This window comes from Monodelphis domestica, chromosome 4, assembly GCF_027887165.1.
Source record: "Monodelphis domestica isolate mMonDom1 chromosome 4, mMonDom1.pri, whole genome shotgun sequence".
NCBI classification, from domain to species: Eukaryota; Metazoa; Chordata; class Mammalia; order Didelphimorphia; family Didelphidae; genus Monodelphis; species Monodelphis domestica.
Genome location: NC_077230.1, coordinates 378,989,034 through 379,013,932, shown reverse-complemented (window position 1 = coordinate 379,013,932; position 24,899 = coordinate 378,989,034). Strand labels below are relative to the sequence as shown.

Here is a 24,899-nt window from a genome sequence, read left to right as displayed (position 1 = left end):
TTTTCAAACTTAAAAGCATTGTATTAATGCCAGCTTTTATTATTACTGAAATTCTGAATCAACAGGCATTTAATCACAGAATTTCAGAGTTGGGAAGGATCTTGATGGCCACTTAATCCAAACTATATATACAAAAGTGTCCACTGAATTTGACTGTTAATTGCCTTCAAGATATTTTGAACAGCCATGGAGTCATAGATTGGGAACTAAAAGGGATAAACTGTCAAGCTGGGTAATTGAATGACTGTCTTCTGTTATTCCTATAAACAAGATAAAATAGAAATTAGAAACCAAGATGATCAGAATGGTATAAGGGCCAGGCCCAAAAGGTTGTGAGTTGCCAACAGTCCCACGTCAGTAGCACAGAAGGGTCTCCAGTGGAGTATCCCAGGTATCTTCTGCACTGGGGTAGTGAACACTGAACATTTTTTTATCAATGATTTGGATAAAGGCATTCATCTAATTGGAGGTTAATTTACAGACACAAAGCTGAGAGGCACAGATAGCTGATGCGGTGGTTGACAGGGTCAGGATACAAAAGGATCTTATAACAGGCTAGACAGAGCACTGGGCTAATAAGAGTAAATTAAATGGAGATAAAAGGAAATTTCCTTTTGGAAACAAAAAACCAACTTTACAAGTATAAGTGAGGGAAGCATGGATAGAGAAAAGTTCTGAAAAGGAGTTTGGAGCTCAATAAGTCAGCTAATGGAATCTTGGCCTACTTAATACAGAGACATGGCTTTGGAATAGGAAAGCAATAGTGATAGATGGTCCTACTGTCCTCTGCTCTGGACAGATCTCATTGGAAGTTCTGGGAGTCATGGTTTAAGGAGGACAGTGATGAACTGAAGAATGTCTAGAAGAAGGCATGGGGGATGGAGAAGAGACTTAAGTTCATGACACATGAGTTGAAGAAGTTATGCCTACAACTGGAAAAAAAAGACAGGGGAAGAAAGGATAGCTGTGTTCAAATGAAGGAGGGATTAGACTTCCTCTAACTGGAGCCAGAAAGCAGAACCAGGAAAAATGGGGAAAGTTATATAAGAGGTTAATTTAGGATGGATGTCAAGAAAAATTTCCTATCCAAGAGAGCTGCCCCAAAAAGGAATGGGCTTCCCAGAAAGGCATGAGTTCCCTATCCTTGGCAGGCTACACTGAAGTTAAATCACTACTTGGGTATATTAGAATGGGGATACAGAATCAGTTGGACTAGAAACCTCCTAAGGCCACTTCCACATCTCAAATTCTGTGGTTCTGAGATGTTTAGATATGAATAAAAAGTTTCCACTGTCTTTGGAGTCAGATAACTTGGTTCAAATCCAAACTCTGACGCTTAATCATCTATATGCTGTTGGGCAATATAGACCACAGCCTCCTCATGTGTAAAAAAAGGTGGCTGGGATAGATGGTCTCTAAGATTCCTTTCTTATGATTTATGATCTCACAGAACCTCTTTGATGGGGCAGCTGGGAAGCACAATGGATAGAGAGCCAGGCCTGGAGGAAGGAGGTCCTAGGTTCAAATCTGACCTCAAACATTTGCAGTGTGACCCTGGGCAAGTTACTTAACCCCAACTGCCTTGCCTTTCTCACTATCGATTCTAGAACAGAAGGTAAGGGTTTAAGGAAAAAAACCTTGCTGGGACCTGCACTCTCTCCCTCCCTGGATAACTTCAAGTGGATGGTGATTAACTACTGGTTGCATACCTTACAGAGAAGACCTCTCAGTTGGAGCTGAAGCCCCTTCTAACTCTCAACTTCTACAACTGTGATTTTATGTTATCAGATAATTGATAATTGGCTTATCCAGTCAGCAAAATAGTAAGTAGCAGTGCTGAGACCTGAACCCAGGGCTTCTGCCTACGGATCCAGGACCTTTGCCTATAATTAATCTGGGAGTGGGAGGCTAGATCTATCTCTCTATGAGAATGTTCCAGGATGACTAATTTAGTTAGGTACCCCAGAAAGTACCCAGGTCAGTGTCCCGAATCCAGTGGCCTCCTCGTAACAGATAGCTACAAAGCTCCAGCAAAAAAGGAAAGAATGCACTATAGTCCGGGAACTCTAACAAGGTAGAAAAGCTGGGCTTTTTTTGAACTAAAAATCTCCATTTCCTTCACCAATCCTCATATGACCTTTCATCACCCCAGCTGTCCTCCTCTGGCCACTCTCTACCTTATCAATGTTGGTCCTAAAAGGTGGAGCCCAGAACTGAACCCAATATTCTGAGTGTGACAGAGAGTTTGCTAACCCAATGTTCACTCATGTTCCTTTTAGCTCTAAGATTCAATTCGATTGGAACATTTATGGAGCACTTATTACGTCAGAGCACTGTATATAGCTGGACGAGCCCAGGATAATGCATCCTGGAGCTAACCCCAGGTCTTATAATGAATGGATGGGCACATTTCTGTAGTTGGAAGAACTAAAAGCTCTAAGAATTGCTAGGACACCCCTCATTGTTTCTCTAGAACCACAGGTGACCTGTGCACAGAGCCAAGCATTATGGCAAGAGGCAAAGAGGTAATAGTGTTAGACACTGACTCTCCTGAGAGAGTTCTCTTGTTCCCTCTCCATTCTTTGTACCCATAGGAGGAAGGGGCACAGAAGGATGGAATGCCCAGATAACTCTGACACTTCAGTTTGGCCTGAAGCCCCACTGGTGGAGATTACTAAGATGTGTGACAAGGAAATCACTTTAAAAGACTGATATATATTAATTTAAGGTCGCCAAGGAATTCAGCTATGTAATTCCTAAATGAAAACTCAAGTCAGCAGTCAACCTTTTATGGAGTTTAATTACAACAGGAGGAAGAAAGGAATTAGAGATAGAGAGAGAGAAAAGGGAGAGAAGGGAATAGGGCTTAAATACCCCTTCTGTTTAGGCTGGGCCAAAAGGCCCAAGCCCTTAGATAGCTGGGGCAAAGAAAAGAGATCAGTCCCTATTACTCACGTGACCAAAATGGAGAAACAGTCTCAGAGGCCCCCACCTTCAGCTTCCTTCAGAGCAAGCTTCTCAGAGCACACTCCAACCACTCAGACAAACTCCTCAACCACCACCCCTGAGTCTTCAGACCCCTCTCTCTTTAAGGAAACCATCCAAGTTCCCTCCCCTCAGTTCTCATATCTACCAATCACTGTCCATCAATTTCCCTGTGCCAATGGAGGCTCTAGCTTAACCCAGGACCACCCAGAGGTCTCTGGCTTTGCACATGTCTGTTGAAGGTCATATTTTCAAATAATTAAATCTTTGATCCTTTGCTACAGCCCTTCCTAAATCCTGTTAACCTGAGTAGGGTAGAGATTGGAATAATTAAATTTTGATCTATGCTGCAGCCCTTCCTCAATCCTGTTAGGACTGAGTAGGGTGGAGATTGATTCCAAGTATCTCCATTGTATCAATTCTAAAATCAATCATGACTCAAAGAAATTCCTGTTCTATGCTTAAGCATAGGTCAAAGTCCTTTCCATTGTTCAGCAAAAGGTTTCTGTCCTAAAGTAATCTTAAGAAGGGAGGAGGAGGAACCTCCCATGCCAATGGGGTTCACATTCCAATAGACAAGACCCACTATCAACAGGAAATTTTTCAAGTATGAAATTTCCCAATGGTGAAATTTCCAACATTTATAAGTCTAAGGAATTTTAAGGTTTACAGATGTGGGAGTTGATGTTCATGAGCTGCTGTGTATTTTCTCTCAGCCCCTGCCCCAATTTCTTTGGGGACCAGGCCCTTGACTCAGAGTCTCCCAGCACGTTTGTTGGTTGGTCCCTTAAATGATAAATGGTCTATTGGGAGGTCCCGCCAGAGCTTGTGTTATGTGGTCACAACCTTGAGAGGGTCCTTAGGTTACCTTCACATTGGGGCAAAGCAGAGAGGTATCAATGGATAATCTGGAAACTAGGAACAATCATGCAAGGTTCTGTGGAAAGAGAACCAAACAAACTTGGAAATGGCTGAGATTGAGGCTCTCATTCTCACTCCATTACTCACTAGCTATGTGATCTTGGGTAAGCAAGTCAATTCACATCTCTGGGCCTCAGTTTCCGCCTCTTTACAATGAGGATAAGAAGGTAAGTACATAATGAAATTATCTAAAAAGAAACTCAAGTTTGCTATTTAACATCTTATATGGATGTCCTACAAACAGGAAAGGGCGGATATAAAGTGAACAACTCTGCACCCCCAGCATAATGCAGATGGGGTATGGGATCACAGATGGAACAGAAATCATGGGGTGTCCCCAGATAGATACACAAACCACCAAGGAGGGCACTATACTGGCTCAGAACTGCCTGGTAGAAGGCTCTTCCATGTCCAGAGGTGAGGTGCCAAGCTGGCACACCCTGCCCCTCATGGGTTCTGGCATCAGGGTAACATGTTCCCTCCAACATAATAAAGAAGATGGCCTTAAGATACCTAGGATAGAAGGCACTGTGAGGTACCCATCTACTAAAAAGCCAAAAACCTGAATGTAACTTGAGTAAAGGGTCCACCCAGTTATAGCTGGGCTCAGTCAGGGGTGGATGGCACTTCTTCAGATGGGCAGAAAGCCTATCTCAATGGGGTACCCAAATTCCTTCAGGCCTGGTCCCCAGTGTACACAAACACGAGAGAGAGGGAGAGAGAGAGGGAGGGAGAGAGAGAGAGAGAGAGAGAGAGAGAGAGAGAGAGAGAGAGAGAGAGAGAGAGAGAGAGAGAGAGAGAGAGAGAGAGAGAGAGAGAGAGAGAGAGAGAGAGAGAGAGAGAGAGAGAGAGAGGGGAAGGGAAGGAGGGAGGGAGAGAGAGAGAGACAAATTGATGTTAGAAGATGCTATAAAAACTCAGGACCTGATTCAACATTTGTTCTCAAAAAAGGCTTAAAAAGTTTCAGGAATTTAGAGGCTGAAGTCTGAAAAATCCTTGTCTTTTACTCGGTTCTGCTCTCATCTGACTGGGGGGCAGAGGGTGGTCAATATGATAACCCCTCCCCCTGGAAGGTACATTCTAGAAATTTTTTGGACTTCCTTCTGAGGGGCACACAGGTATCCCAGTAGGTCAACAGGAAGTCTGTAAAAGTTCCAGCAGGCAGGTGCTTTAACCTCAGGTATGAAAGTCCACTAGAAGAATCAGTAGTCCTGACACAAAATAAATTATTACAAACAAGGGGCAAGGGGCTGTGTAGTATACTCAGTCAAGAAGCCTACTATGTTCTAAGCACTCTGCTAAGGACTAGAGATTCTTTTTTAAAAAGTGCAAAAACCATTTCCTATACAACAAGGAATTTTCAGTCAAGCGAGGAAGAGGAAAAAACACTGACTCATCTTGGAGGCTCAAGTTCTAGGTACAGTTTTAATCATTTCCATTTCTATACTCTGCATCAAAGAGTTACATAGACATGTAGAGCTCAGATCAGATTGCTTGCCTTTTCCAGGAGGGGAGAAGGGAAGGGAGGAAGGGAAATTTGTATCTTCTAACTCCAGAAAACTTATGTGGAAAATTATTATTACATGTAACTGTGAAAATAAAATATCTTTATTTAAACTTTTAAACTAAAAAAAGTCACACAGGTAACCCTGGGCAAGAACTTTAGTTTCTAAGTCTGTGAAATAGGTCACTAGTTATATTATCTTTATTACAGCATTATTGAAAAGAAAGTAAGTGTCATATAAATGTAAGCTAAAAAGACTTCAACTTTGCAACTAGGTTCCCAAGACAAGAAAAGCCTTAAATTGGTTGAAAAAATAGGCCAATTGCACAAAGAGCACTAGAAATGTGAAGTCAAAAGATGGAGGGTCTAATTCTAATTCTGTTGCTAGCTAGCTTTTTTGACTGAAGACCAATCACTTCCCTAGGGCTAAGGTTCTTCCTTAAGATTCCATAAGATTCTAAAGATCACATAAGATTTAGCAGCCATCACATTAAAAGAATAGAGGACTTAGAATAGAAAATTCTAGAAGACAAAGGAACTAAGATTATGACCAAGAATAAGCTACCCAGCACAATGGAAATATATATATTTTTTTCCTTCAAGGGAAAAAAATTAATATTTAGTGAAATTGAGGATTTTCATGTATTCCTGGTAAAATGACCAGAGCTGAATAGAAAATCTTTATGTTCAAATACAAGGCTCAAGAGAGTCATAAAAAGGAAAACATGGAAGAGAAATCACAAGGGATTCAATAACATTAAACTGTTTACCTTTCTGTATGGGAAGATGATATGGTATGTATCTTCTAAGAATTTTATTATTATTTAGGCATTTAGGATTCCACATGGAAATAGGATGAAGGAGTGAGTACATTATTTTGGAATAATGGGGAAAAAAATGGATAGGTAAGAAGAGGGGTACACTGGAAGAAGGAAGAGGAAAATGAGAGAAATCATCTTACATAAAACGAAGCCTGCAAGGTGTATAATTGAAAATCTGTTATCCTAAAAAAGAACTACATTTCCCGGGAGCCCACTGACTTCCTGTCATTACATACTTCCTATAGACAGGGGATAAATATTAAGTGGGCCGTCCTGCCCCACTCTCTTTGGCATGATGACATCGAGCACGGGGATTTTAAATGGGTTGATTAGCCATGAGCACATGGTCTTTATTTTGTATACTCTTTATTCCTTTATTTCTAAAGATCATTAATAAATCTCCTAAAAATAATACTTTTATTATTGAAACTAATTTTCATTTTTAAAGTTTTTGGCAACCAGAAGGGATGAGAAAAACTCTCCATTTTTTTAAAGATAAATTTTTAAGCCACGTTTCTCCTGCCAAGGCTTTTTACCCACCCCACCCACCTACCTACCCTTGCAAACTTCAAGAGAATTCTGAAGCTGCTGCCTTACTTCTTTAGTCCCTATTTTTTGCCTGGTTGCCCTCCCTATGGGCCTGGCTGTTTTCAGTTTGAGGACTCTTGCCCATCTGCTTGAGCCCGTGTTCATGTTCCTCATCCCTCGCTGCTGCCTTTGGTTGCTGCTGCCTATCCTGCATGCTCTTAGTCCTGCTCCTGCTCCTGCTTTGGCTTTGGCTCCAGCCCCAACTTCATTCCTGCTTGTAGCTGCCACTGTATCTTTGGAACTCACAAACTTGGAGCATACCTCTCAGGGCAACTGTTAAAAACTGGGGTGTATTTTCCTTAGGCAATAATTAGCCTCCTAACTTCCTCTCCATGTAGCTGGGGAAACTAGCATTTTACCTCAGGAGGGAAGGGAAGAAGGAAGTTACTATTCCAAACAGGAAGTAAATTACAAGCATGGTGTACTCTATGAAAGAGCAATACCGTGCATATTTCAAACAGCTTCTACCATTCATGAGGATTCCAGTCCTTTCAATTATCTTGCCTGAGACTCAGGGGAGAAATTCGTTTCCCAAAACCCTTTGCCATTTGGGCCTGCCCAGTCTCTAAGATTCATCTAGTTTGAGATTCTTCAAACCCATGTTCTCCCTCACTATGGGAGATCCCAGAGAAGGAACTTTACAGAGACTGGAGGTGAAATTTTTAAGCCTTTTCAGACTACATTGTTTTATGGAAGTCTCTGTATTTTATTCTATTTTGCTGATTGTCTGCTTTAAGATTTAATTTTGTTGTTTTAAGTTCATATATTAATGTATTCAATACAATTTTGTTACACTGAATCAGTTTAATCTACTGTATTTTAACTACTGTTATATTCCGTTACCTTTCCCCTATAACTACACTGAACAAATATTATTGAATAAGCCCATTAAAAAAAACAGCCTTTTCTTCCATTTTGGCTCTGTAAATTGTCACATAGATGATGGATGGATTTCATCAAAACTGGTTACAATTGTTTAACAACCTCTGGAAAAGTTAATGAGCTAAATATCTCAAATTGATTTTAATGGGTCTTTAGACATGATTTTTAGATTTTTTTTTTCAACAACTCTGACTGATCGTTTTGCCTACCTCTGAATTATTTGTAACAAGAGGTAAAGGGTCCATTTTAGTAGCTGAAGTAAAGTACAATTATAATCCCCACCTCCTGCATTTGTAAAAATGTGAATGGATGGGACATAACAGTCTCATACCAAAGGAGCTGGGAGGTTGATCCCAGGGCATGATACCCCTGGATGGCTCCCAAGAGGGAACATCTCTCATTTGTATTTCTTTGGCTCACTCTACCCTTCCACTAGAATGATTTAGATTCTTGATGACATTTTTAGACCCAACATAAACAGTACAGAGGTTTGGTTTGTTTTTTTCCCCCTAGACTTCTCTGCCACATTTTTGTAATGATGGCAGTAATAGATTTTTTAAAAAAATCTCAAGTCAAGGTTGTTACACCTGAAAAACTTATGACAAGTACCCATTAGTTTTAAATGTCATACTGCAGACTCATGTGAATCTTAATTATAATGGGTTTGTTTGCTATTTTCATTAAATAGGCTATTATTACTTTGGGGAGATTGATACTTTTTGAATGTGCATTACCTGTTGTATTACTGTTCTTTATAAAAACTGTTACACTGTAAACAATGGATCATGGCCAGGTTTAAAAAGGAAATGGATCTCATTTTTGGGTGAGAAACTTTTGTATTCTACCTTTCCCTAGCTGACACAATGTGTCAATGACTATAAGCTATATATTTTTTATTTTTAAAACTTTTTTATTATTGTTTTGCTTGCATGTGCAATATACTATTTCAGTTTTATTTTTTCTCTTCTTTTTGTATTTGAAGCACATGTCAACAGTATTGAGATTTTTCTTTAACTTTTTTGATTTTGCAGTAATATAAGTTTAAAATACATTTGCCCTGATGTCAATGCATACCCAAAAAAGCTTTAGACTATAAAAATCATGCCATTGATTAAATGTTTAAAAATAAATTTATTAGACTTTGCTTAATGATTCTGTCTGATTCGAGGAGAAGGGAATACAAAGAGGGCCATTGCACATTGCCAAAGAAACACAAAGCTACTTGCATAGTGCCAATATTGGAACTAATAGATATGAGTTGATTTTATGAAAAATAAATGAAGTAAATCATTAGTTAATTAGATTAAAAAAACAAATTACTAGTATTAAAAGGAAAAAGGATAAAAGCACCACCAATGAAGATGAAATTAAAGCAATTATTAAGTTACTTTGTCTAATTATAAATGCCAGTAAAACTGACAATCTAAATTAAATGGATGAATATTTACAAAAATATAAACTGCCTAGATCAACAGAAGAGGAAAGAGAAAATTTAAATAAATCTATCTAAAAAAAAAATCAAACAAGCCATTAATGAGCTTCCTAAGAAAAAATTTCCAGAATCAAAATGGATTTATGAGTTAATTCTACCAAACATTTAAAGAACAATTAATCCCACTACTACATAAATTATTTGGAAAAAATAAGTAAAGAAGGAGTCCTACACCAAATCCCTTTTAAGACTAATAGTTTTGATAACTAAACCAGGGAGAGCAAAAACAGAAAGAAAACTACAGACAATTTCCTTAATGAATACTGGTGCAAAAGCTTAAAATGTTAGCAATTACAGCAATATATCACAAAAACCATAAATGACTATATGTGATTTATACCAGGAAGGCAGGATTGTTTCAATATTAGGAAAACTATCAGTATAACTGACCCCATCAATAACAATATTCATATGATTGTGTCAATAGATACAGAAAATGCCTGACAAAATACAATACCCATTCCTATTAAAAATAACACTAGAAAACAGGAATCAATAGAGTCTTTCTTAAAATGATAAGCAGTACTTATCTAAAACCAAACTCAAGCATTATCTGTCATGGAATAAACTGGAAGCTTTCCCAGTAAGATGAGAATTGAAGCAAGGATGCCCATTAACACCAATAATTAAAATTATTCAATATTATACCAATTTTAATCTTCTCACTAGAAAAGCTTGCTATAGTAATAAGACAAGAAAAAGGAATTGAAAGAATAAAAATAGGCAATAAAGAAACAAAACTATTACTCTGAAGATAATGATAGTATACTTAGAGAATTCTAGAGAATCAACTAAAACTAGCTGAAACAATCAACAACTTCAGCAAAGTTACAGGATGTAAAATAAGCCAACATAAATCATCATCATTCCATATACTACCAACAAAACCCATCAGAAAGAGGAAGAAAGAAATTCCATTTGAAATCACTGCAGACAATATAAAATACTTGAGAGTCTACCTGCCAAGATGATTAGATGAACACAATTATATGAACAAAATACTTTACACACACACACAAAAAGAGATCTAAACAACTAGAGCCAACCCAATACAATAAGATGAAAATTCTATCTGAGTTAATTTACTTATTTAGTGCCATGCCAATCAAACTACCAAGAATTGTTCTATAGAGCTAGAATAAAATAGTAATAAAATTCATCTGGAAGAGCAAAAGGTCAAGAATATCAAGGGAATCAATGAAAAAAATATTAAGGAAGGAGGCCTAGCAGTTCCAGACATCAAATTTGACCACAGTAATCTAGACTTTTTTTTTAAAAACCCTTACCTTCTGACTTAATATCAATTCAGGCCTGGTGCTCAATCCACTATGCTAGCTAGCTGCCCCCAATCTAGTTTTTATAAACCCAAAGATCCAAGCTTTTGGAATTGCAACATCTGAAAAAAAATTACTGGGAAAACTGAAAAGTTGTCTGGCAAGAACTAGGCACAGACGAACATCTCACACCATATATCAAGTTAAAGTCAAAATGGATAAATGATTTAGACAATAAAGGGTAATATCAAGGGTAAATTAAGGGAGCATGGAAAAACGTACCTGACATCTATGGATAAGGGAAGAGTATTATATGATCTAACGAGATAGAAAGGATTATGAGAAGTAAAATGGATAATTTTGATTACATGAAATTAAAAAGCTTTTGAACAAAGTTAACCTAGCTAAAATTAGAAGGAAAACCGGAAACTAGGAAAAAAATGCTTTAAAGCAAGTTTCGTTGGTAAATGCCATATTTCTCAAATACATAGGGAATTGAGCCAAATTTATAAAAATAGGAGCCATTCTTCAGTTGATAATGGTCAAAGGACATGAAATCAGTTTTCAGAAGAAATCAAGTCATGTGGAAGATGCAAATTAAAACAACTCTGAGTTACTACTTCACTACCATCAGATTAGCTAATATGACAGAAAAGAAAAATGACCAATGTTGTTGGGGGATGTGGAAAAATAGACACTAATTATTGTTATTGGAGTTGTGAATGCCAAATTCTGGAGAACAATTTGGACCTATGCCTAGAGGGCTATAAAACTGTGCATACCCTTTAACCCATTAATAGTACCACTACTAGGTCTGTACCCCAAAGAGATCAAAGAAAAGGGAAAAGGACTTATTTGTGCAAAAATATTTACAGCAGCTCTTTTTGTGGTGGCAAAAAAAAATGGAAATTGAGGAGTTGCCCATCAATTTGGGAATGGCTAAACAAAACGTGATATATGATAGTGATAGAATACTAATCTATCAGAAATGAAGAACAGGATGAGTTCAAAAAGGGCTGGAAAAAAAACTACATGAACTGATACAGAATGAAATAAGCAGAACCAGGAGAACATTGTACACAGTATCAATAATATTGTAAGGATCACCAACTGTTAAAGACTTTGCTACTCTGATTAATACAATGAAAGCAAGACAGTTCAGAAGAACTTGTGATGAAAAATGTTATCCACCTCTAGAGAATTCTGAAAGACTGAAGCATACTTTTTTTTGCTTTCCTTTGTTAGTATTTTCTTTTTCAACTTGACTAATATGGAAATATATTTTTATAACCTCATATATAATCAACATTCCATTGTTTGCCTTCTCAAGGAGGGAGGAGGGGTAGAAGGGAAAGAATTTGGAACTGAACATTTTTTAAATGACAGAAACAATTTTACATGTAATTGGGAAATATTTATTGATTTTTTTTTTAAGAGATCTAGGCCTGGGGTCAGAAAGACCTGGGATCAAATCTAGCCTCAGACACTTACTAGTTGTGTGATTCTGGACAAATGACATAACTTCATTTGTCTCCGTTTCCTCCGCTGTAAAATAGGGATAATAATAGCACCAACCTCCCACGGTGTAGTGAGGTTCAAATGAGGTACCTGTAAAGCATAGTGCCTGGCACACAGTAGGCACTACAAACTGCTTGTTCTGTTCTAGGTGCGCACAGAGAGGTTTCCTGGCTGAGTGGGCTAAGCTCCAAGTCAAGTGCCATTCCCATTACACACGCTGGGAATTGTTTAACATTCAAATCGTCTCCTTCAATAGCAAGGTGCTTCCATGCTGGAATTTCACCTCCTCTCCACCCTCCTTAGGTACATATAAATCTGTACAGAGAGTGAAGTATCAAGTCTTGGGGTTAAATGGTTTGTTGCCCATTGGTCTTAGTTCATAGCTACCTGCTGCGCTGAGCCTCTGGGAATGGCCTGAGTCCAGCAGGCAGCATCTCTGCCGGGCCCTGGTCCCCAGTCACAGACAGAGGAAAAGGTCGCCGACACACACTTGGAGTATTTGGAGTAGCGCCTCCCTCATAGCAAAGACGTGGGGCCTGACGGCTGGGTCCAGGAGGTGACGAACATCACCAGACGGTGAGAATGACCCGGAAGAGGGGCTCTGGGAAACTTGTGAAGACGGCTAGGATCTAATCCGAACAGATCCAAACCTGGAAAACCAGGAGCAGGAGGACAGCCATAAGGATGAAAGGGAAACCGCGAAAGACCAGCACGGATCAACACAGCGTCCTGCTGTGCCTTCCAAGGCCTGCGGTGAAGCCGCCTCCTGCCTCCCGGCATGTGGGTGACGCCAGGTGAGGAGGGGGCCACGGGCCAAGGCTGATCTGGCTGGCACGACTGCACTTGCTGTTCCAAGGGAGGGAGTTCCTGGGAAGAAACCATGATGTAAGAACAGAAAAGAGCATCAGTAAAACATGTAAAAAGAAAAAAAGGAAGGGCCGAATGCCATGAGGGCTCCTTCCGGCAGCTCTCTGGGGGAAGCTCTGGTTCCTTGTTTTGACTGGCAGTGGCAGAGGGCAGAGCAGACAAGGATGTGCATTCTTGGCCCGCTCTGCATCAGCCCCCTCTGACCAAGCCACTCTCAGGGCTAGCCCTGAGGCAGCCCCTTGGGGGCAAGTGACAATGCAAGAGGACAAATGACTGCCTGAGACTTCAGACAAGACCAGCACCAAGGGCTCTTGACTTTGTCCAAGTCTCTTGCTGCTCCTTGATGCTGCCACATGCTAGAATGGAAAAACCACTAGCTCTGAAGCCAGGGGTGTGGGTTCAAATCCTGACTGTGGGGCTTGTAGGGAAGCAACAGGGCCCAGCAGGTGGTACACTGAGTCAGGATGAACCTGGTTCAAATCTCTTCTCTGAAAACTTATTGGCTTTTGTGTCCTTGGTCAAACCACAGCCTCCCGGTAGCCAGGCTTTGCTGTTGTGTCACATGGCACCACCTAAGGCTCCCACCTCCCAGGGCTGTTTATGGTTTGAAAGCACCAGGTAAATGTCAGCCATCATTATGCCTCAGAACATTTTTACTGAGGAAGAGAGAAGTTTGTAAAAAGCCTTTGTTTCTCCCTTGGGCCAGGGAAGGGACCTTTCAGAGAAATTCTCCAGTTCCTGCCTCGGGGCTCAGAGAGCATGACTTCCTGCAGATCAGTTGTCTCCTGAGTGAAGAAACTTTCAGTGGTTCTATCCTGCTTGTAGGAGCAAAATAAAATGCCTCTACCTGGCATTCAAGGCCTTCTGCTACCTGGCACCACACACTCCTCACTATGTCTTTGTATCAACTTCCTGCTCCAGTCAGATGGTGACAGGAAACACAGATCTCCCAGAGCCACTTTCTTCCCCCTGTCTCCATGAGGTAGATCACCTAGCCCCATTCTGCAGATGGGGACAATCCTTGCAGGAAGAGTTCCTCCAAAAACACACATTCAAGCCAGCTTCAGAGTACTTGGAATACCCTCATTCAGTCAGTCCACTACAGACCATGTGCCAGGCACTGAGCTAAGTGCTGAAGGTACAAAGAGAAGCAGAAGACAGTCCCTGCCTTTGAGAAGCTCACAAACGAATGCAGAAGGCAACATGCAAACAACGCTACAAACAAGCTAGACACAGGGTAAATAGGAAAATAATCAACAGAGGGAAGGCCCTGGAATTAAGAGGGGCTAGGAAAAGCTTTCTGCAGAAGGTGGGATTAGAGCTGGGACTTGAAGGAAGCCAGGGAAATTTTTCAAAGATGGGAGTGCCTTGTTTAAGAGACCATAAAGGGGAAGTTAGATGGTTCAGTGGATAGAGATTCAGGCCTCGAGATTGGAGGTCCTGTGTTCAAATCTGACCTTGGACACTTCTTAGCTGTGGGATCCTGGGCAAGTCACTTATCCCCCATTGTCTAGCCCTTGTAGATCTTCTGACTTAGAAGCAATATTTAGTATCTATTCTAAGACAGAAGATAGGGGTTTTTACAAAATGAAAAAAATAAAATCTCAAGTGACGGTAAGGAGGCCAGTGGCACTCTCTCCTCCAGCTCTGTTTAGCTCAAGTTTAAAAGGCTGATCTGCCCAAAGATTTTTTTCACAACATGACATATAACTGGAAAAACAAACAAAAACAACCAACATGTTCAAGAGAGCAATGGGAATGGCTAAACAGACTGTGATACATTTATGTAATGGAGAACGCTATAAAGCAGTAAAGAGGAAGAAGCAGGATGGAAAGCAGAAGAATGGAGTGCACACTGACTGCAATCGTATAATCATGTCAGAGAAAACCTGTGAATAAGAATGAATGGGCCAAGGATCCTGGCAGGGCCTTAGAGAGAGAAAATGAACACAGGTTGTAACATTTTATGTTCCAGAATTAATTGAAAAAGTAAGTTATTAAGTACAGTTATTTAAACAGTTTTTTAATACAACATTTAATTTTAAAAGTGAAGTCTCTAATGCTCATTCCTAGGCCCATCTCTTCAAGGAAGCCCTCGAATGCATCCTGTCCTTCCTCTGAAATTCCAGAGACATTTCATTTTTGCAGCCCTTAACAAACTATGTTTATGTTCTCCTATCTTCAAATGACTCAGCTCAGAGGAACTAGAAAGGACTTTAAAGGTCAGGTCCATGTACAGTCTCCTATAGGGCGAAGAGTCAAGTCTTCCATTCCTTTGCATCCCTAGTGTCTGGCACAGAGAATAGCACGTAGTAGGTGCTCAATAAACACTGGATGATTTCCACTGGGCATGTCTTCTTGACCCTGGTTTGAAGAGATACTGATCAGCCCATCTTCCTAAGCCTGCACACCCCAGGTGACCCCCTGACAACCACACACAATCAATCCTAACAAGGCCAGGGCCAGCCTGTGGTCTCCATCCATTTTCACCGAGGATGTCACTTCGCAGAGGGTCAGGCTGACTTCATTTTTTTCACCTTTACAATGGTGCATTCCCCCAAGAAACAGTCAGGGAATAGCTAGGGCAGCACTGAAGGGGAAAAGGGGTGAAAGATGCTGTTTTTCTCCAAAATCATGGGCAGTAGCAGATGATTATAGCTTCTCCCCTTGACCCTGCTGAAAGAAGCAATTTCTTGGGAAATGGATTGTTACTATAATTTGGGGAACAAGCCTGTGCTCAATTCCAGCAAGCAAAGAAGTATTAAAATAACTCCAGCCCCAGGCTGGCCTGATGGACCCTAGAAACTGACTCTGCCTGAAAAACCCAGCCTGCAACCTGCTGGGCAAGGTCTAGAGGATAAGAGCAAACAGCTTGGTACTGGGTTAAGGGATGAGGGGAGCCCACAGCTCCAGGCCCAGTCAGGTGGTTTAATTCAGTTAAAATTAGATCTATAAGATTAAAGATACCTAAATATAATCTTGGACTATCTTAAAGTATTACTTGATGTTTATCAGCAACTAAAGGGATGGTTTGGCCCAGCATAGCCTATGCAGACAACCTTCATTAGACAGGCCTGACTCAGATGGTTGCAGAGAGGAGTGCTGCAAGGGGAATCACAAATGGGAAATGACTCAGTAATAACCCGGGCTCCAGGACTCCAGAGCCGCAGCCACTCCACTGGGCCCAGCTTCAGACCAGATAGGGTGGGAGGTTCAAAGAGGGGAAGCCATCCCAGAGTGAGTTGCCATCTCCATTCCTAGGGGGATCAAGGGACCCACCATATTTTTAGGTCTTCTCTTTTTGTGGTATCCTGCTGAAGCTAAGCCACCTCTGGGGTGGCAGCTTTGAGCCTTAAGTTTCTGAAGGGCAACTCTGGGACAGAGCAAATGAATCTTAATTTCTGCCAATAGCCAAAGAAGCTTTAAATACAAGAGGGAGGGAAGTAGGAAGGAAGGAGAAAAAGAAAAAGAGTAGGAAAGAAAGAGAAAACTTCTCGGTTCCCTCAAACATACAATTGTTAAATATTACAGCTGGAAGGGACTTTCTAACATAGATGTTACAACAGTGTCGGAGCTAAAATAGAAACCACTGAAGACAGTGCCAGAGCTGGCAAAGATGTTCATATGTAGAATGTCCAGGTCTAAATTGGCCTTTGAGAAAATCGAGTTCAACTCTTTCATTTTACAGATCCAGAAACTAAGGATGACTTGTCTAAGGTCATATAACAAGGTTGTGGAACAGAGCCAGCTCTGTCAACACAAGAGCTCCTTGTAGTAATTGTTTTCATTCTTTAGACTTGCCTTGAGAGAGGTAACATAGGAAGGCCCAGGCTCAACAGGGCTCTAGCCACCATTCCCCTGTCTCCCCCTTTATTATAGGTTATTTTCATGGACTGTATCATGAAGAGGAAGGAGGGGGAGAGAATGAAATGATGAAGCCAATTTAGCCATGCTATTTACATGGAAAGGTTGGTTTTAGTATTGTTCCTCTTCAGATTTTCCCCTACAGACTTCTTCCACAACTATTCAGTATCTGCCAGAACTGTCTATTGGAAAAGACACATTGCCCCCTTCCTCCTCCTCCTTTCCACTACAAAGGAAGTTAAAACTGGCATTTCCACCAAAACTCAACTCAGACCAAGCAGTACCAACTTCTAAGACTTCCTGTAGGTCACATCACAAATTGTGGTAGTATCTATCCAAACAACAACTTCTCACTCTGGAATGCTAATAGTAGCCATATTCTCTAAGCATATAGCTCCTACCTTCTAAAAGCAAGGGCACCCCCAAGAGAGCCTCAAGTATATATTTCTTCATTGCCATCAGGGGAAGGGAGATTGTTTTTCTGCTCCAAGTAATTCACCTGTGCCAGCTGCTCCTAATCTCAAGGAATCCCAATGATTTCCTAGACCAGGGATAAAAGAAGGTAACCCAAACCCTCTTCCCTCTCCAAAAGGCCAACAACATGGCTCACTGTATAAACGTACTCTCCTGCCAGCAGCAGCTTTTCAACTCCTGAATCCCTGATTATTCCTAAGCCAAAGGGGTTATCCTTGGAGGAGGGCCCAGGTAATAAGGAAAGAAAAAAATTGTAATTAATTCCCTAGGATTTTTATCTCAGTTCTATAGCCTTCTTGATTTCCAATTTATCAATTTCTCCTCTAATTCTCACTATTTCCCCTTTTATATTTATTTTTGGGTTGCCAGATGGCTTAAAACTGCATAAATTCTCTCTTTTTTTCTATTTTGCTAATAATGTATGTTTCTAAGGGCATAATTTTTCCTTTGAGGATTACTTTCACAGTGTCCCAGAAATTCTGGAATGTTATCTCATTGTCATTATTGTCTTTCACATGATTATATGGGTTTTTTTACTTTGTTGACCTTTTTGTTGAGTTAGATTTCATTATCAAGTCTCCTTTTGAGTCTGCATCGTTTGCTAGTACTCTCTGAATTGATTGCTATTGGTATTGTTTTGTGGTCTGGAAAGGATGTGTTTAATACCTGTATTTGCAATTTCTCTGGGCTCTAATATGTATTCTATTTTTGTAAAGGTGCCACATGGTGCTTTGAGAAATGTGTATATATTCCTTAGGGCCCTCATTCATACGATGCCATGAATCTTGTCTTAAATTTTGTTTGTTAAATAGATTTAGCTCTGAGAGAGGGGCACTGAAGCCTCCTATTATGTTCTTTTGCAAGTTAGTTAAATTTTCCTTTATGAATTTAGAAGCTACACTATTTGGTGCATATATGTTTAACATTGATACTGGCTCTTTGTCTGTAGTTTCTTGAAACTACATGAAAATATGTTATGTGTTTTTTCCATTTGTGTCTTTTGTATTCAATTGTTTTTATCCCTCCTTCCTCTGGGGTTCATACTCTGACTCAGAGTTCTTTGAAAGAGCCTTGCAAGGGAGATAGGTGGGGCAGAAGGAGTTGCCATTTCCGAATAGGGACCAGCAGTAGAATTCTGCCATCCTGTCCATTGGGATTGGGCCATGCCTAAATAGGCACAAAGCAGACAAACCTGAAATTGTCCTCAGGCTTTCTAAGGCCAGCTCACTCTGGAACTCCCCAAGCCCAGCCAGTCCATCTTCTAGTTGAGTGGAAAGAGGGCTAAATTTGGAGCCAAAAGACCAGAGTCCAAGTTCTTCTATTTATTGGTCATGTGACCTTGGGCAAGCTGCTTCAATTGGGGAGTGGAGGAAGGTGGGTTTGAAAAGAACCATCTCTCTGGTCCTTTCTGGCCCAGACAGTCTATATTCTAATATTTTCTGTCTCAAAGTCTCTTCCAGCTCTAGAATTGTGTATTTTCAGGTCCCACCCAGGTCGAACATTTCTACAATTTTAGCATTCTTTTCTCTAAGAACTAGAAATGACCTGTCATCCTATCCACCTATAATTCCCCACAACTGCTGTGGGGAGTCAACAGGCCACTACCAATCAAGCTTGTGCTTAATGACCACCTCCATGCAGAGTCTTGCACAAAGGCCCCTCTGCATGGATTTCCGGAGAGAAAAATGATACCACCCTCTTCCACTTATAAACCTTTTACAAGTTCCAAAGAACTTCTCAATTTATGATTAGATCTTTGTGAGGGAGTTGAGGCAGCCATTACCTCCATTTTATAGATAAGAAAATTGAGGCTCAGGAGGAACTTGCCGGAGGCCACATAGTAAATCATGTATAATACAAGCTCTCAGTGTTCTTCCTCCAAGGTAGAGGCGAGGAGGCTGTTTCAGGCCATTAGAGTGAGAAACCAGCCTTACACATTGCGTGCATGACTTGGGTCAGGTCCTGGAGGGACTGCATCTGGGCCTCAGTGTCTTTACCTGTGGAACAATACTGGACCAGCCCTGCCTCAAGGGCTTGTTATACAAATACAATGAGGCCATGTGCAAATGCACCTGAAAAAAAGGTAGGAGAAGGAAGAGAGAAGACAGGGTATACAGGAAGTTCTTTAGCACTAGTCAGAGGATAAGGTGAGTACCTTTATTACCTACTAGGCTTCAAATGGACAGTGTCCCACATGTTCCCATAGATCCTGGAGGATAAAACCAGGCTGTTATCATGCAGAGCTAAGAGGGAAAATGGTGTACGAGTTGAGAGACTTGGCTTCTGTGTTGGCTTTGCCACTAATTCGCCATATGATCCTGGCATGACCATGGGATTAACCTAGACCACTTTTATGGGTTCTTTCAGAACCAACATTCTACAGAGTTCTAAGGTCTCTCCTAACTCCACTATCCTTCGTACTAACAAATGATGCTGACAGACACCTTGTAAGAATCCCCAAATCCGGCATTCCCTGTTCTAAAGTTCCTTCCAGCGCAGAGAGTCTGTGTTCTAAAATCCCTTCCTCCAACATGCCCTGTGCCAGGGCCCCTTCGCTCTGGGCCATTTCCCGCTCTAAGGTCTCTGAGCTTGTCTAAGAACGCTTCCTACTGACATCCTCTCTCCTAGGGCTCCCTCGGGCTCGGACACGTCTATGATTACATGGAGTGGAGTCTCAGTTCATTCACACAGCCAGCTGCCTTCACTGGATCCAAATACCTCCAAGTCCCCTACTGTTCACAGTACTGGCTAATAGATCAATCCAGGACTTCCAGGAACACATTTGCCACCAGCCGGCAGATCCCCAAGGAAACGCTGTGTACGCGGTGCCACTGCAGGCACAAGGAGAATTGCAAGGGCCGAAAGTTCGTTTCTAATACTGCAAACTATGTTGGAGGCCTCATAACTACCTACCCTGAGCACCTAGTTTCTCTCAGGTCCACAGACTCTCTGAATGTCAATTGGAAGGGACCTGAGAGGCCAATTAGTCCAATTCTACCCTTTTAAACAAGTGGAAACTAAGACCAGAGGGGACCTGCTCTACCCATGCGTTTGAAGTCTTGGGACTATTTGTAATTTTCATATATATATATATATATATATATATATATATATATATATATATATATATATATATATATATATATATATATATATATATTAACCTGGTACCTACACCAAAGGACATGGCAGATATTCCTGTCTCTAGAGGCCACTAGGGGGCATAGTGGATGGAGACAGGAAGACATGAGTTCAAGATACTTTACTAGCTACATGACCCTGGGCGAGTCCATTTGCCTCCATTTCCTCAACTGTAAAGTGGAGATGATAATAGCACCTTTCCCCCAGAGTTGTCCAGAGGATCAAATGAAATAATATTTGAAAAGCAGGGACTTAATAAATGTCTATTTCCTCCTTTTTCTTCCCAGAAAAATAAGGCCAAGAGAAGGGAAATAGCTTTCCCAGTGCCATACAGTGAGTCAGTAGTACATTTGGAAGAGAACTCAGGAACCTTTATTCTCCATCAGGGAAGCTATATAAAAAGGGGGCTTAGAATTAGATGATTTCTAAGGTCCCTTCTGGATGTGCATTAACACCTATGTGAGGTCCCTCCCAAAGCTGATATTCTCTGTTCAAAGGCCTCCTCCAGCTCTGACATCTCAGGTTCTCAGGTCCTTTTCGGTTCACATTTTATGATTCTAAGCACCTCCTCTGACAATAACCACCCAAGGTGTGGTTTGCTGATCTGAAGCTTTGGGATAAAAAGGAGAATCACATGCAGCACTTTCTATTCTTAAAGGAAGGGGGCCTTGCCAGGGAAACAGCTGCCTTAGATGACAGAATCAGGGCTCAGGGCACAGTTCCTGCCTACATTAGGGTTGCAAGAGAATAAGTAAGGTCCCAAAATAACCCACTAGATCTCTTGGGTATCTGCTTGTAATCAGGGAAGCCCAGCCTTAGCAGTCCAAGGGGTATCCACTCACCCCTCTCTATTATGTCCCTGGACCTCCGCTCTGGAATCCACAGAAAGGGACAAAGTCCATGGGCCACACCCCCAAACCAGCTCGACAAGATTCTCCAGGGTGAGAGATTTAAAACCCGAAGACCCTGGGGTCTTTAGGACTACCTATTTATAAGATAGGAAGCAAGCGAAGATAGAAATGGAGAGCTGTCTCATGTCCTACTGTCTCAGTAGGGTCCCCTGGATCTTTTGGCTAACCTACTCCCCCACAATATGATGGAAAAAATACAAGCTCAAGGGTGAGAAGTTCTGTTTCAGTCTCAACTCTGTGGGCCCCTAGGCACCTCACTCTCCCTGGGGCCCAGTGGCCTCCTCTATAAAAATCACAGTTGGGGAATCGAGTCCCTTTCCAGCCCCAAATCATACATTTCTATGATGCTAGGCCCAGAGGTGCTTCCATGTCAATGTGGCCAGTAAGGCATTACAAATCTGTGTGGCACTCCCCTCCTAATGTAGGCCTCCTGGGATCCCTAGGTTCCTAAAAGCATCGGCTCATGCACCCTATCTCCTCCTGAGGGATGGAATGCTGGGTCAGCAGTGAGGAACACCTGAGTTCAAATCCAGCCTCAGAAACTTACTATCTGGGTGACTTTGGGCAAGGCACTTCACCCTATTTGCCTCAGTTTCCTCATCTGTAAAATGAGCAAGGCAAAGGCATGGTAAGCCACTTGTGTCTCTGCCAAGAAAACCCCAAATGGAGTCATGGAGAGTCAGTCATGGCTGAAAAAGAACAAAAAGGTTACAGGACCAAATTAGAATCAGAAGATGAGGGTGTCTGCCCCCAGACTAATGCCTCGTAAGTGGGTCCTGCTGCTTGCAGGAAGTTTAGCTGCAGCAGGGGCACCAGCAGCATAAGCTAGCACCGGGGTCTCATGCCAAATGGCCAGGTTTTATCCCTTTACCAAATAAACTAAACAGTGAATCAGAGAGGGCAGTACTACTTTTCTGCATCACAACAGTCTGACATCACTCCTGCTTGTCCTTGGGAAGGTTGTAAGGTTCTCCATCACCAAGTCCCTCTAATACCGGGTCACCAAAATTCCCATGGCTGGCCAGGAGCCAAACCGGCTCCGAAGGCTTCCCTGATGCAAAACCAGTCAGGCAAGCGGGACTGCAGGCCATCACAGGGTCCAGACAGAGTGGTCCATCAATTACCCATGTGACAATGGTTCAGTCCACCTGGGCTTCTCCAGGGAGGAGCCACTTGTCAGGTACTGATGGTTCCTGGCACCCTCAGCACCCTCCCCAAGTCAACACCTTCACCTCTCAAATCAGGATGCTTCATTCATAGCCCTAAGGACCTTCAGCCATGGCTCCAGCAGCTCCCAGGCCAGCATCATGGCCTTAGTTTTAAGAGACAGCTCAGTACAAACCTGAGAATGATCTGGTGTGCAGCCAAAACCAGACTCCTCCCTCCCAAAGCACAGATCTAGCCCAGAGATGTCCAAGGTCTACTCAGCCCCATGAGCCCCACAAGACAGGAGAGCCTTACAGACACACAAATCGACTCCAGGCTATTCCTGACCTGGCCAGGAAACAAAGCTGCCTGCTAAATCTTGGGAAGCAGATCATGGACACAGAAATATCTGCATTCCTGAGGGAACCTCTGAATTCCTCAAGCCGCAGGGGCTGAGACGTCTTAGGGTTCCCAAAGTAGGTAGAGGATTACGGAGAGAGGAAAAACTACCGACAGTCTCTTCCCAGCCTAAGCATGGAGTCCACCTGGGTCTCAAGCAAGCCAGAGAGGATATACAACCCACCCCAGGCTTCAATCCCAAAGATCTCTGCCATTGGACGAATGGAAGGTGTCCACCACCACCACCACAACATCACATTCCTCACCATCAATATGGACCCCAGGGAAAGCCCCTCTCTCTTTCTCTCTCAACTAGCCTTAATGCACACACAGAAGGCACAACCAAATCCGTCTCGTGGGCCTGCTCATGCAGAGTAAGGGCAGCGTTTCCCTAAAACTGACAGATACTTTGGATTCCAAGAATTTTCACCTGGAAACTCTGACCTTCCACAGCCCCGCTGAAAGAATTTGGGCTCGGACAGCTGGGCTCAAAAACCCCAGGCAAAGGGGAGTAGGAGTTCCCTGCAAGCCACTACGGTGATTCTGCAACACAGCACACCCCCTCCCCTCCCTGGCCCAGACAGAAGTCCCACAACATACCCAGCTTCATAAGACAGGCTAGCAGGATCCAGAGGGAGATCTCGAAGGGGGTCTGCACATGATGATAGTCAAGGCCCAGGACAGGGAAAACCTTGCGAGTCTTCTCATGGTTGGAGTCCGAGTGGTTGGTCACCGAGTGGACTTCATGGCTGACTTCTGGTGGCGCGGAGGTGACATCCCCTTCCCCAGGACCTATGTACAACCCCATGGTGGACACCTTCGATGTCACTGTATTCTGTAGCCCATGGCTCCTGAGAACTGGAAGCAACCCCAGCAGGGCAGCCACCACAAACACGGAGGGGAACACCCGGAGTGGGGACAGGCCACAGAAGCCAGGCCCCGGCATCTTCTTCTGCTTCTCTCTGGCGGGAAGGATCCCTCCAACCTCAACAGGGGAAAAGCAGGGTCTGGGGCATAGGCTGCACAGTCTAGGGAGAGGCACGCCAAGCAACAGCTCAAAGAATGGAAATGAACTGGAGGTGGGGGGAGGGGGGACAAAATTAAACAGCAATCCCTAAGAAAAGCTCATGCTTTAAAAGATTACAGAAGTGCTCTTGTTAGAGGGAAGAGAGCTACAGGGCCAGGTGGGAAGGGATGCCCACAGACCACCAACTAGGGGGGAGGCGAAGGAGAGAGACCACCAGGATTTCCATATGAGAGAGGAAAGGAAAAGAAAGATGAGGAGACGCTGGAAATCCCAGGGCTGGGGAGAGGCGAGGGGAGAAGTGGGAGGGCTGGGATTCCCAGCAGTGGACAAGAAAAGAGAGCTAAGTCTTCCCTCCACCGGAGAGGGGACTGGCGGGAAGAGGATAGAGAAGCTGGGAGGGAAGGAGGGAGGGGAAGTGAGGAGGCCAGCTAGGAAGGAGATAGCCCGGTGAAAGAAGAGAAATTGGGGAGGACAAAGGGAGGATGGGACCCACAGCTTGGGAAGGAGGCAGAGAAGTGAAGCCGCAGTTTGGGGAAAGGGGCAAAGGCGGAGCCTCCGCAGCTGGGAAAGGAAGGGAGGAGAGGCTGGGACCTAGTAACTGCGGAGAGGGGGGCCGAGACCCTGCAGCTGGGGAGGGGAAGAGGAGGCCGGGACCCCGCAGATGGAGAGAGCAGGGGAGGAAGGGACCCCGCAGCTGAGGATGCGAAAAGGAGGCTGGGACTCCTGGCAGGGAAGGGGAAGAAGCCGGGGACCAGTCTAGCCGGGGTGAGGTTCCCCGGTAAAGGGCGGGGTGTGGGGTGCGGAGGCGGCCCGAGGCGGTTAAAGGGCCTTGGCCGCAGGGGGTGCCTCCAGAGGGCTGAGAAAGTCCGCGGCAACCGGCTCCTGGGCCCCAGCTCGGCTTTCCCCCGGCCCTGCGGCTCCTGCTGGTCCCCTACAGCTTTAAATCCGGCTCCCGCAGAAGAGAACTAAGCCCACCCGCCACCCGGCGTCGCCTTTTATACGTAACACAGAGCTGCCGGCGTGGCGGGCTAGAGAAACACCAATGGTACCCTCCATGCTACAGCGCCTCTTAGCGGCAAGTTGGG

At 43.0% G+C, this 24,899-nt stretch overlaps 1 protein-coding gene across 1 annotated transcript in view; it reads right to left on the bottom strand.

Annotated features, from left to right (window-relative positions):
- The window catches only part of SLC9A1 (solute carrier family 9 member A1), a 72,144-nt gene extending 47,322 nt beyond the window's left edge, over positions 1 to 24,822 (bottom strand). Inside the window, exon 1 of the mRNA XM_056795464.1 lies at positions 23,388 to 24,822. Within this exon, the coding sequence (XP_056651442.1) occupies positions 23,388 to 23,733 (346 nt within the window). The 5' untranslated portion in view covers positions 23,734 to 24,822. The remainder of the gene's footprint in view (positions 1 to 23,387) is intronic.
- Positions 24,823 to 24,899: the final 77 nt, after the last annotated feature.